Genomic DNA, 13,160 nt, shown 5'->3' on the forward strand with positions numbered 1-13,160 from the left:
TGCCACAAAATAAAATAAATTACTTAGGGGTGCTGTTATTAAAAAAAAGGTTGAAAGCCACTGCTGTAGACCGTCGAAAATCTGAATGTGAATAATCTAAACAAGCCAGCATTTATTTTTTTTTATGCTGATGCCATAAAATAATTACAGTTAGTGCTGGTTATTGTGATTGTGTTTGCAAATTGAATTTTGATTCTATTAAATGCAATTGTAATAAGCTAAAATCAGAAGAATATTATCCACAGGCTATAAAAATGAAGATATAAATCACAAATTTATACTTTTATTTTAACTTACCAATTAACAAAATTAAATGATATATGAAAATCAGAAGAGTCTCATCCACAGGTTAGCAAAATAAAAATAAGTTTATGCTTATGTACGCTTAATTAATATACATAAAGTACCAACTAAACATAACATTTTGTAATCTGATAATTCAACACTGACATTTTTTTTGGGTTGTAAAATCTAAAACAGTAAAAAAAAAGATGTGTCAATAAATAACAAAGAATACGGCATGCAGAAATTGTAACTAACACCTACACACAAGTGAGATATGGAGTAAAAAGTTTATGTTCAGATATAGGAATGAAGAGATTATGAACATCTACAGAGTTTTATTTTACTGTACTGTAGACATGGTCATCTTCTTTGTCTTTTAAAAGGAAGCAGAATACAGTCCATTTGGAGTCTAAAGAGATCTCAGGTACCCTTAAGGTTTAGGCAATGACATTGGTTACCCTCACTCCTCCCAGATTTATTTTGAAAATGTTTTAACTGATGGTAAAAAAAGGTAAACTGCAGCCATTATCAACCCACTGCAGGATGGAAGCCTCCACAACAATTCATGTTGAGAGAAATGGACCATAATCTGCCACGCTGGTTCAATGCGGGTTGGCAGATCGACCGTATTTAGCAGTCAGGGGTTTGGAAACCTGGTCTAACTCAAGGAGCATGTGCTACTGCACTCCTGGCTACAGAGGCCTCGTACTGATGGTAAATATCATCAAATTGATGCAATTATGTTATTAAGTCCCACATGAATGAAAAGCATTTGATTTGGTTTACTGTAAAATTTTGCTAATATCCATTCCTTCCCTTCCCTGAACTGTGATATTGGATTTTATTTTTTCTTATTGCACAATATATGATAATTTTTCTCAGGCTGAAGTTAGTTTATTCAGATTACAGTTGATATTTCTTGGCATCTTTAAAGAGTTACTTCCTCTAACATCAGGATTTCTCTTGATAAAAAAATAAATAATAATATTTGATCTAAAATATATATTTTCTTTTTTACGAATTAGCAAAAGATATTTTTATGTACTCCTGGTCCATTCTTATGTATTTCCCTATCGTTGAAGCTCATTTTTGGCTTAGATTTATTGCTGGTAAAACAATGACTACTGTTTCCAATAATTCCCAACTGCGATAGAATTTGTTTTTAACCTTTAATCTATAAAAAAGGGTATTTTTATAGAGCATTTTCTTTTTGCAATTGAATGGTCAGGTTTCCTTCTTTAATTGCACGCAGCTGGTGGTAGTCAACAGAGTTAGATTTTGCCCTCATGATATATAAAATAAATTTCTTATTCATGCTGGAGTACCTCTTATATCCACTCTTATTTATTTTTTTTATTTCTTTTCTATCAATTTCAGTAGGGCTGTAATAAGGAATGCATGTTATGTCATATCCACTTACAATTGTGAATCATGTTTTAAAGTTTCTAGGAGTTAGATAATTGGTGACTCAGTGCATAAACCTACTGACATCTAACCACTTTGTACTTTGATGGCCAAAACACTACAATTTGACTATCTGTGATATAAAGAAACAACACTAAAATTTGCTGACTTTTTTTTTCAATTGGATCACTTTTAATGTTCCAACTAAATAAAATGTCATCATTAAAATAACATTTTTAATGATCCAATCTCAGCTGCCCATACCAATTCCAGAGCTTGCACTTGGTCATCGTGCAACACAGCGGCAGCCCCCAAGGCAGAATGTGCTGGTCCCAAAGGAACTAGTAGTTGTTGGTGACTCTATTGTCAGGGAAATGGGAAGCATGCTTTGTAAAAAGGATAGGTGGAACAGGACCAGGGTATGTCTGCCAGGGGCAAAGGTTGATGACGTTGTAGAGCGGATATCATCTTTTAAGGGCACAAAAGGTGATATAGTTGTACACGTTGGCACTAATGATATTAAGAGTAGGAGACCGGCGGAATTACTTAATAAGTACAGGTCAATGTTGAAAAAAAGCCGTGAATTAGGGTTGAATTTGAAAGTGTCTGCAATTCTGCCCAGACACGATAGGAGGGAGTATATGATGAGAGCCCTGTCGATCAATTCGGGTCTGGAAAGATTGTGAAAGGCTCAAGGGGTAGAATTTTTTTCAGCCTGGTCTGTACTTGTTAACAGGAGAGACTGCTTCTACAGGGATGGGATACACTTAAATAGAAAGAGTGCAAGAATGTTTGCTGATGCTATCGAGGCAGTGTTAGGTGGGTCGGAAAACTGCTAGATTGGGGGGGGATACAAGGACTAATAGATTAACAGTAGCCACTGGCAGAAGTGAAAGTGATTCTTGCACTGCTTCTATTGGAATGAGCAGCAGCCTGGAAAATAAGATGCAGGATATTTCAGAGACTGCTGGGAATCATTGGGGTACAAGAAAACACATGGGTTGTGTTAGGGTAGCTAAGAACAGGTGCATGTATACTTGCGTGTACACCAATGCTAGGAGTTTAGTAAATAAATTTGATGAATTTGAGGTATTGCTCAAACCATCAAAGGCAGATATTGTTGGGATATCAGAGACGTGGTGTCACACAGATATAAGGAATGCAGAACTGGAATTTGAGGAGTACAATGTCTACAGAAAGGATAGACAGGATAGGAAGGGAGGGGGGGTATTCTATTAGTTAAGAAATACATAAAATCCAAGGAAGTGAAGCCAGTCGACATCGTTGGACAGTGCAGTGTCGAGTCAGTTTGGTGTGACATAAGCATTGGGAGATTAAAACTGAGAGTAGGAGTGTGCTATAGGCCTAATGACTCTGATGAGTATAATAACAAACTGTACAGGGAAATAGAGTGGGCCAGTAAATCAGAGAGTCTTGTAATGGGGGATTTTAATTTCCCAGATATTGACTGGAATTTGGGGGCTGGTCACTCACACACTAGCAAGGCTTTGGTGGATTTATTGGATGATTGTTTTCTACATCAGCATGTTCGGGAGGCAACTAGAGAGAGTAATACTTTTGATTTGATTATCAGTAGTGATTCTTCATGCATTAAGAATCTGAAGATAATTGAACCACTAGGTGGCAGTGATCACAGTGTGCTGAAGTGGGATTTACTCAAAGAGGTAACTACCATTAGGGGTAAAGGGAAGGGTTATTGCTTTCGTAAAGGTGACTACGATGGTCTGAGACAGTATTTAAATTCTATACAGTGGGACCAACTGATGATGTGACCAACAGCAAATTCAAAATGGGAAGCATTCAAAGAACTTATCTTGGAAGCTACTAGGCTTTACATACCAACTAAGAAATATTGTTCAAGATTTAGGCCTAAATGGATGTCAGATGAACTAATGAGACATATGGCAGAGAAGAAAAATGTATGGGATACATACAAATTAACACGTGACACAGAAGCCTATGATAGATACAAGTTGATCTGAAACCAAGTTACAAAGGAGGTTAGGCAGGCGAAGGCAGATTACGAGATAACTTTGGCAAGGGATGCAAAGAAAAACAGCAAAGATTTTCTTTACTTATGTAAACTCTAGAAGGAAGGGGGATGAATCAGATTGGTCCACTGGATATCGATGGGTCAACTGTTGATGATCCTGCTCAGGTAGCTAACAAACTAAATGAATATTTTGCATCGACATTCACACATGAGGAGTTATTCAGCGAGGGGAATGCCAGAGGTGTATTCAACTCTGGCAGTAAGCTGGAGAATCTTGAAATCTCTGAGAGTAAAGTGGAGGAGAAATTGAAGATAAACACAAGAAAGACACCTGGGGTGGATGGGATCTATCCAGTTATATTAAAGGAGGCAGCAAAGGAAGTAAGCAAAGCCTTAGCCATAATTATGAGAGCTTCCTTGGACTCAGGGGAGGTACCCATGGATCAAAGGCTGACACAAGTAATTATAGATCTGTTAGTTTAACTTCTGTTCCCGGAAAATTAATGCAGGCACTGGTTAAAGAAGCACTGCAGGATCATCTAGACAAGACTTCAGTTATAGCTCGGACACAGCATGGTTTTGTTAAGGGGAAGTCTTGCCTGACCAATTTGATTGGATACTATAATGCAGTCACAAAAGAACTGGATGCAGGGAATAACTTTGATATTATATACTTGGATCTTAGAAAGGCTTTTGATACTGTTGCACATGGAAGACTGCTGCACAAATTGGAGCAGTGTGGCATTGGAGGCAAATTGCTGCTATGGATAAAGGGGTGGTTGAGGGGGAGAAGACAGAGTGTGGTAATCAATGGACACTGCTCATCGTGGACTAATGTTATTAGTGGAGTCCCTCAGGGTTCAGTATTGGGTCCATTATTGTTTTCTGTATTTATAAATAATATTGATGGTATATCAAGCTTAATGTCCAAGTGCAGACTATACGAAAGTTGGCAGGGTTGTCAAGGACACTACTGACACTATGCTGCTGCTGCAACAAGATCTGGAAAGGTTGAGCAGATGGGCTGAGAGGTGGCAAATGAAGTTTAACATTGACAAATGTAAAGTACTACATATGGGAAACAGCAACGTATCAACTGTGTGGTACTACACCGACAGTGGTAGAGAATGAAAAGGACCTGGGGGGGGGGGGTTGTGCAGGCAGATATGAAGTTTTCTGAGCAGTGCAGACGGGCTGCAAAAGTAGCTCATGGTGTATTGTCAATGATATATAGGAATTTTTCTAGCAGGGATAAGGAGATGTTTATTCCCTTGTATAAGGCAATGGTCAGACCACACCTAGAGTACTGTATACAGGCCTGAAGGCCTCATTTCAAGAAGGATGTAGAGCTGCTGGAACGAGTACAGAGAAGGGCAACAAGATTAGTGAATGGAACAAAGGGGTGCTCTTACGAAGAAAGGCTTAAGTTTTGCAAATTACAGTGTCTGGAGACTAGGCACCAGCGAGGTAATCTGATAGAGGTGTATAAAGCCTTGAATGGTTTGAGCATGCTCAATGCTGATGGGATTCTCCCTCTTGCACAGAATAATCACCTGAGAGGGCATAAATTCAAATTGAGGAAAGACAGATGTAGGATAGACGTGCGGAAATTTGCCTTTAGCCGGCGGGTGGTTGGTTGGTGGAACAGACTTCCACCCTTGTCGTGGAAGTAGATAGCCTAAATAAGTTTAAGGCTCAGCCTAGACAGGTATTTCGAACGAACAGAGGGGTGAAGTGGAAGTGGTTATTTATTTATTTTTTTTTAATTTATTTATTTATTTTATTTTATTATTTTATTTTTTTTTTGGCTGATGCTGCCTAAGCTTGCTTTCTTGCATCAAATGCCTCTACTAATGCTAATGGGAATTTTTAAGCATTAGACAATGCACAAAAATAGGTCTTCATATTTAAATATAATAATTTATTAATGCTAATTCATAATACCAATTTCTGAAATGGATAAAATAGGCAGCCTACTACCATCACCATATCCATTTTACTATCCTGTTATTTTTTATTGAATGATATCCTACATTAACTATATATATACTATATATACTTTTATTTGAAAGTATATATTTATTTATTTTTTTGGCTGATGCTGCCTAAGCAATACAATATTTCTATACAATTTTGCATCACTGACATAGTTCTTTAATATAAATAAATTATATTTTATAGTTCCTTTTCTCTTAAACACTGCATTTAATTAAAGGAACACAAATGCACTTTCAATTATATAACAGACAAAAATCTAATTTCTTCCTTTCTTCTAAAATCTTATCTCATTACACAATTCATATTCAGTATGTATAAGTAATAGTTATATATGATTTTCCCCCATCATTTATTACTTCTGTAACCAGAGAGAGAGAGCTCAAATATGATATATAGCATCCTCTACAGATGTTTGAAAATATCATAGATAAATCTGGATGTTTAGCTACAGAAACGGCACTAGCATTTGTGCTGCCTGAGGAAAAACCTTGTCACGGCATGCAATTCATATCTTAATATGATATATGCAGTAGTGCAACGTTTCTCAAACTGTGTTCCACGAGAACACGTAATTAATAATTAAAAAAATATATAAATAATAAAATAAATAAATTTTGCATATTTGTAGTGTACACCACTTTTGTACCATTATGATTTTTAATGTTTTTTTTTTTTTTTTTTTTTTTCGGTTATTAATATACTGGCATAGACTAATAATCAAATAGACTGCGGAACACTATTTTGGAGGGCTTTTGTATAGAGAGGTATGCATAGAGGTAATGACATCTACAAAAATGTAGCAATGTAGTGATCTAATATGCCATTCGTATGTAACTTACCTGGAATACATGGGTTGAAGGAGAGGGGAAGTGAACTGGTATCATAACAAAACTCACTTCCTTATATAATTTTTTTTTTTTCTGATAATTATCAGTATTTCGAAATATTATTATTAAAATGAATGGCCATGGATTTGTGGTTGAAAAAAGGAATTTTAAAATGAGAAGCAAGTACTTCTAATATTGCAACAGTGGTCGATGAAAACGAACACAATATTGTCATACTGTTGAGTAAGGATGACCAATCACAGGCTTTTGTTCCCCAAAAATTCGAAGTGAAAAAACAGGAATCAACTAATAAAAGACCAAAATGTAAGAATGATGACAGTTATTTGAATTTCAGCTTCACGTGTTGGAAATAAAGATGCTTGTGATTTCACAGTGCATTGTATGTAATATTTAAAATAAATAAATGCACAAGGCATAATACTTTAAGAGTTTGGTATCTATATAATATCGGTGTTTAGATACACCATAGATAACTCTTAATAAACTACAAAGTAGTTGTTGTAGGCATCATTTGCTGTTTCTCATATTGTGCTCTGCCTTCACGACGAGTTGCCATGATATTGCACTACTTCGAATAAGTAACTCTTCACTAATAGAGAAGACTATTGTTACTTATTCTCAGTTGAGTACCACCACCCAGACAATAGAGAAGACTATTGTTACTTATTCTCAGTTGAGTACCACCCATCTAAACACCGATATTATATAGATACCAAACTCTTAAAGTATTATGCCTTGTGCATTTATTTATTTTAAATATTGACATCTACACCTCTTGGCATCTCTCATATTGTGTGATTAACTTCACAACTGGGTCGTCATGTCTGCATTACCAGGGTACCTGCCCACCCACTGATGATCGGCCAATAGCCGTGAAACAGTGCTGTCTGGGTGGTGGTACTCAACTGAGAATAAGTAACAATAGTCTTCTCTATTAGTGAAGAGTTACTTATTCGAAGTAGTGCAATATCATGGCAACTCGTCGTGAAGGCAGAGCACAATATGAGAAACAGCAAATGATGCCTACAACAACTACTTTGTAGTTTATTAAGAGTTATCTATGGTGTATCTAAACACCGATATTATATAGATACCAAACTCTTAAAGTATTATGCCTTGTGCATTTATTTATTTTAAATATTGACATCTACACCTCTTGGCATCTCTCATATTGTGTGATTAACTTCACAACTGGGTCGTCATGTCTGCATTACCAGGGTACCTGCCCACCCACTGATGATCGGCCAATAGCCGTGAAACAGTGCTGTCTGGGTGGTGGTACTCAACTGAGAATAAGTAACAATAGTCTTCTCTATTAGTGAAGAGTTACTTATTCGAAGTAGTGCAATATCATGGCAACTCGTCGTGAAGGCAGAGCACAATATGAGAAACAGCAAATGATGCCTACAACAACTACTTTGTAGTTTATTAAGAGTTATCTATGTTGTATCTATACACCGATATTATATAGATACCAAACTCTTAAAGTATTATGCCTTGTGCATTTATTTATTTTAAATATTGACATCTACACCTCTTGGCATCTCTCATATTGTGTGATTAACTTCACAACTGGGTCGTCATGTCTGCATTACCAGGGTACCTGCCCACCCACTGATGATCGGCCAATAGCCGTGAAACAGTGCTGTCTGGGTGGTGGTACTCAACTGAGAATAAGTAACAATAGTCTTCTCTATTAGTGAAGAGTTACTTATTCGAAGTAGTGCAATATCATGGCAACTCGTCGTGAAGGCAGAGCACAATATGAGAAACAGCAAATGATGCCTACAACAACTACTTTGTAGTTTATTAAGAGTTATCTATGGTGTATCTAAACACTGATATTATATAGATACCAAACTCTTAAAGTATTATGCCTTGTGCATTTATTTATTTTAAATATTGACATCTACACCTCTTGGCATCTCTCATATTGTGTGATTAACTTCACAACTGGGTCGTCATGTCTGCATTACCAGGGTACCTGCCCACCCACTGATGATCGGCCAATAGCCGTGAAACAGTGCTGTCTGGGTGGTGGTACTCAACTGAGAATAAGTAACAATAGTCTTCTCTATTAGTGAAGAGTTACTTATTCGAAGTAGTGCAATATCATGGCAACTCGTCGTGAAGGCAGAGCACAATATGAGAAACAGCAAATGATGCCTACAACAACTACTTTGTAGTTTATTAAGAGTTATCTATGGTGTATCTAAACACTGATATTATATTGTATGTAATAAAATATTAGCAAACAGTTCTTTGGCTCCAGCTAAAATTGTGTTCCGTAAGTGTTCTGCAAATATATTGTGAGATGAAAAGTGTTCCGTGACTAAAAAAAGTTTGGGAAATGCTGCAGTAGTGCATCTAGCACTGCCTATTTTAGGTTGCATCTGTGGCAAGTGCCTCACTTGCACACCCCTAGTGCTTGGGTTTGGGTTTTATTGGTGCATCAGCAACTGAGGCTATAATGCACCAAATACCTGTCATATTATAAAAAGTTAAAACATTCAGTGACCTAAGTAGTTAGGCCACCATGTCCAGATATATAATAACAGGTATATAAAAAACAAACCAATAAAGAGATAACAATAACATAAATTTTAAATACAATTAAAAGCTTTTATTGATTTAAAATAGTTAAAAACAGCAGACACATTGTCATTGTCAGATAAAATCTGACTGAGTGTATAAGGTTCAGTCAGATGATTAAAAGCGGTAAAACGGGTGCTGCTAAAATCTGGACAGTCAATTAAAAGGTGTCTAATCGTTAAAATTGTGCCACAGGACACACACATAGGAGGGTCATCAGCCCTCAGCAGAAACGAATGAGTTAAACGACTGTGTCCTATGCGTGTCCGGGCAAGAACAACTTCCTCCTTACGATTCCTGCGCAGACTAGACTGCCACGGTTCAATTACAGGCTTTATATGATATAATTTATTTGCAGTCTGTCTATTCCACGAATCCTGCCATTGGGAGTGTATCTTCTCGTGTATTATTTGCCTGTAGTCTGTATAGGGGACTGACAGGCAGCAGTTATTATTGGGAATTGCTGATTTGGCTGCGGCGTCAGCCAAATCATTTCCCGTAATCCCAATGTGGCTGGGAATCCAGCAGAAGCGAATATCATATTCACGTCCACAGAGGAAGTGAATCTTCTGCTGAATACTAGACAGAACTGGATGAGGATTATATCTCACAGATATTAATGCCTGTAACATGCTAAGAGAGTCGGAATATAAAATGAACCGTTGGTATTGGCATTTACTAATGCGATCCAAGGCTAACTCAATTGCGTGCAGCTCTGCAGTAAATATGCTGCATTCAGAGGACCCCTAGTGCCGGGCCTGTTTAGTTACTGAACTTAGTCATAATTGTATCACCTAAAAAAAATCTTAATTCAGCTTTGCCAAAATTATATATTTTTAATTATTATTATTTTTTTAAAAATTCAGTTTGTTATCCTTTCATATGATCATAACATACAAATTTAGGCTCTTCGGAATTTTTTCCAATTTTTCCCCATACGAGGTATGGCTATTAAATAATGAGACTGGCACGCAGCTAGCAATATAGCGCCACCTGTGAAAAAAGGCACAGCAGCTGATCTTGAAGCTTTCCTTAGTTGCCTGCCAAGTCATGTTCCAACACATTCATTCAATTTGCTGTAAGACAAGTTTTCATTACTTTGCGTTTTTGCAGTTTGCCAGAAAATTGATCGACAAAAAGGTTGAACAAAGAACCAACCTCAAATTTTTAACAAAACTAAAGAAAATACCAACTGAAAGTTACAAATTTGTTACTTCAAGTTTATGGGAAAGGTAGTATGTCAAGAGCTCACATGTTTGAATGGCATAAAACATTTTTAGATGGAAGATCAAATATGGAAGATGATGAGTCAGGCCATTATCCATGAACACTAATGAAAATGTGGATTGGATAAGGACACTGATTAGAAGAGAACATTGTTTAAGCATTAGAATGGTTGCATCAGAACTCAACAAAGACAAAGAGATAGTTAGATAAATTTTAACTGAAAATTTAGGTATGAGAAAGTGTGCGCCAAAAATTCTAAATGAAGATCAAAAAATCAGAGGACTCCAAATTTGTGAAGATGTTTTGAAAACTGAGTATAGTCAGTTCTTTTATAATGCGCATGTCTGCAATGCAGATTTGCTCCAACGCGACTGATATATTAGGAAACAATGAGAGTATAATGCGATTTTTTACTTTGGCTCATGTGCAATTTCGTCTGAGAGTAACACTAGGTGAACGCAAATCCGGCACAAGCTGAATGTAGCAACCTGCACAGCAATAAATACAAGCTTATGAAGCTTAAAAAATATCAAATGCCAAATGTGTGAGAGCTACATTTCCCACTTACTGTGGTTGTATTGGTCAGAGACACTTGTCATTTGCTGTATTCACAAGATAACACATAGGCCAGCTCGTTTTCAGGAGCTCACATTTTTCTGATCGAACAGAAATTTTGCGAGGCATGATAGCACGAGCAGAGGAACACATTTTTAGTCACTACCATAAAACAATAAAAATAATTTGCACTTCCCAGTTAGTGAAATCTAATAAATGGGTAGTAAACTCGATTTTACTGCATTTGCGATATTACTGATAAAAGGAATTCTGTGGGTTTTTACATTATTACGGTGAAATGTGTTTTCCCTTACATGAAATCTTCAATCATATAAAAAACAAATTTTCAGAATCTTCTTTTCATTCCTATTTTTTTAAGCTTCGTAAACTTGTCTCACTTGTGCAATTTGTGTCCCATGTTCATCGTTATTGATTGCTTATCATTTTTTTTTACTATCAAAAAAAAAAAGAAAATGTCAGTGAACATAAATATCAATCAATTATATTATAATATTTATTTATTTATTAGAAATTTAAGATGTTTAAACCTGTGTTAGCAATTTTATTTGGTTTCTAACTTTTTTTAGTGTTTTACTTACCAGACTGAACATGAGTTATAACAGAACGTGGTGAAAGTTGGCTGTTCCAGTACAAACTAAAAACACTAAAGGGCAGTCAATGTAATGGAAGACAAAACAATCCCCAGACCAAAAAAAAAAAAATAATGCTCATATCAAAAATGAAAACCATGCTTTCTGTTTTTTTGATATTAAAAGAATTATTATGGTTGAATAAGTCCCACGAAATCAGACTGCCAATCAAACACCATATTGAAATTCTGACAAGGCTGTGCGAAAAAATTCAAAGAAAGAGACCTGAATTGTGGAAAGATCATTGAATGCTCCATCAAGACAATGTTCTGACACACAATGTGCTCTCTTTGCCAAAAAACAAATTCCTATGTGTGAACATGCACCCTGCTCAAAAGACAGCCCCTGTGACTTTTTTTCTCTTCCCTAAAATGTACTTAAGGGAACCCATTTTCAGTCCACTGAAGACATTCAGAAAAAAAAAAAAAAAAACGACTGAAATTTTAAAAGAAGACATCCAGAAATGTTTCTGTGCTTGGAAGAAATGTATGGAACAGTGTATGCAAGCCCAAGGCAATTATTTTGAATTGTAAGGTACGAAATATTTCATTATATTTATTTTATTGCATCTTGTTATTTAATAGCCACATCTTGTATGCTAGATAAGATACAGTAATTTAGTTTCTAAAATTTGTACTGTAGAAAAGAAATTTACCTAAAAAACCAAAAATTTTGTTTTTGTGGATGGAAATATGGTCTGTAATTTGTAACAATTCCAATGGAAAATGGGAGGAGCCTTTAATTTGTGATGTATTTTTATGGGATTTTGCAATGACAAGGAAAGGAAGGGGAAATCAGAAATCACGAAAATTGCATCATATCACAATGTTCAGATGACCCTTGGGTAAACAGACTACTTTTGTTTCTTTTAATAATTTATCCCCCCCACCTAGTGGATAGTTATAAATATACCAAATTTGTTTTAAAAAGTATTTAAAATATTTTATATTTGGTAAGAAATAGAATTAATTTTTCTGGAAACTTACAATCTCTAAAACTAAATATAGTAGAAGCAACAGACTCAGAAGCTGGCTGTCCAACAGAAGCAGGAGCAACTAAGAAATCCAAAGAAGAGAGCTGAAAACTTGGCTCATTTAAAAGGCAGGATATGGCACAGTCGCGGCTAAAAATAAAACAATCAAAGTGGTTTTATCTGTTCAGTTAATAAAATATATTGCAAAATCAATTAAAAATCTTTATAAACCAATTTCAGTACTGAGTTGCAGAATTCATAAAACAACAAAGTGTTCTTTAATTATTTACTTGATGTAAATAATTAAGTATTAAGCACTTGATGTCATCACTTTACTGACCTTTCACACCACAAATTAATGAATAAGCTATACAAACAAAACAACAACAATAACCAATTAATAATCATTTCCACCCATAATGCTAGTTAAATGATTTAAATTAGGATTATCGATACTAGTATATGGATAATTTTAATGAAGGTTTTAATATATTTTTTTTTTTTTTTTTATGTGAACCCCAAACACGAGAGGTATTAGAACCTATAGTACTTAGTACCGTGCTTGGGTTAGGGTTGAAGGAGAAGTATGGGGGGGGGGATGCCGGAAACTTTGC

The 13,160-nt window shown here is 35.7% G+C and overlaps 1 protein-coding gene across 1 annotated transcript in view; it reads right to left on the reverse strand.

The window, feature by feature from the left end:
* Positions 1 to 13,160, reverse strand: part of Kpc1 (Kip1 ubiquitination-promoting complex subunit 1) — a 534,039-nt gene that overhangs the window by 14,708 nt on the left and 506,171 nt on the right. The window contains exon 29 of the mRNA XM_090388154.1: positions 12,560 to 12,696. Coding sequence (XP_090244280.1) covers positions 12,560 to 12,696 — 137 coding nt within the window. The remainder of the gene's footprint in view (positions 1 to 12,559; positions 12,697 to 13,160) is intronic.

This window comes from Mastigoproctus giganteus, chromosome 13 (genome assembly GCF_048544385.1).
Source record: "Mastigoproctus giganteus isolate SK-2022 chromosome 13, ASM4854438v1, whole genome shotgun sequence".
NCBI lineage: Eukaryota > Metazoa > Arthropoda > Arachnida > Uropygi > Thelyphonidae > Mastigoproctus > Mastigoproctus giganteus.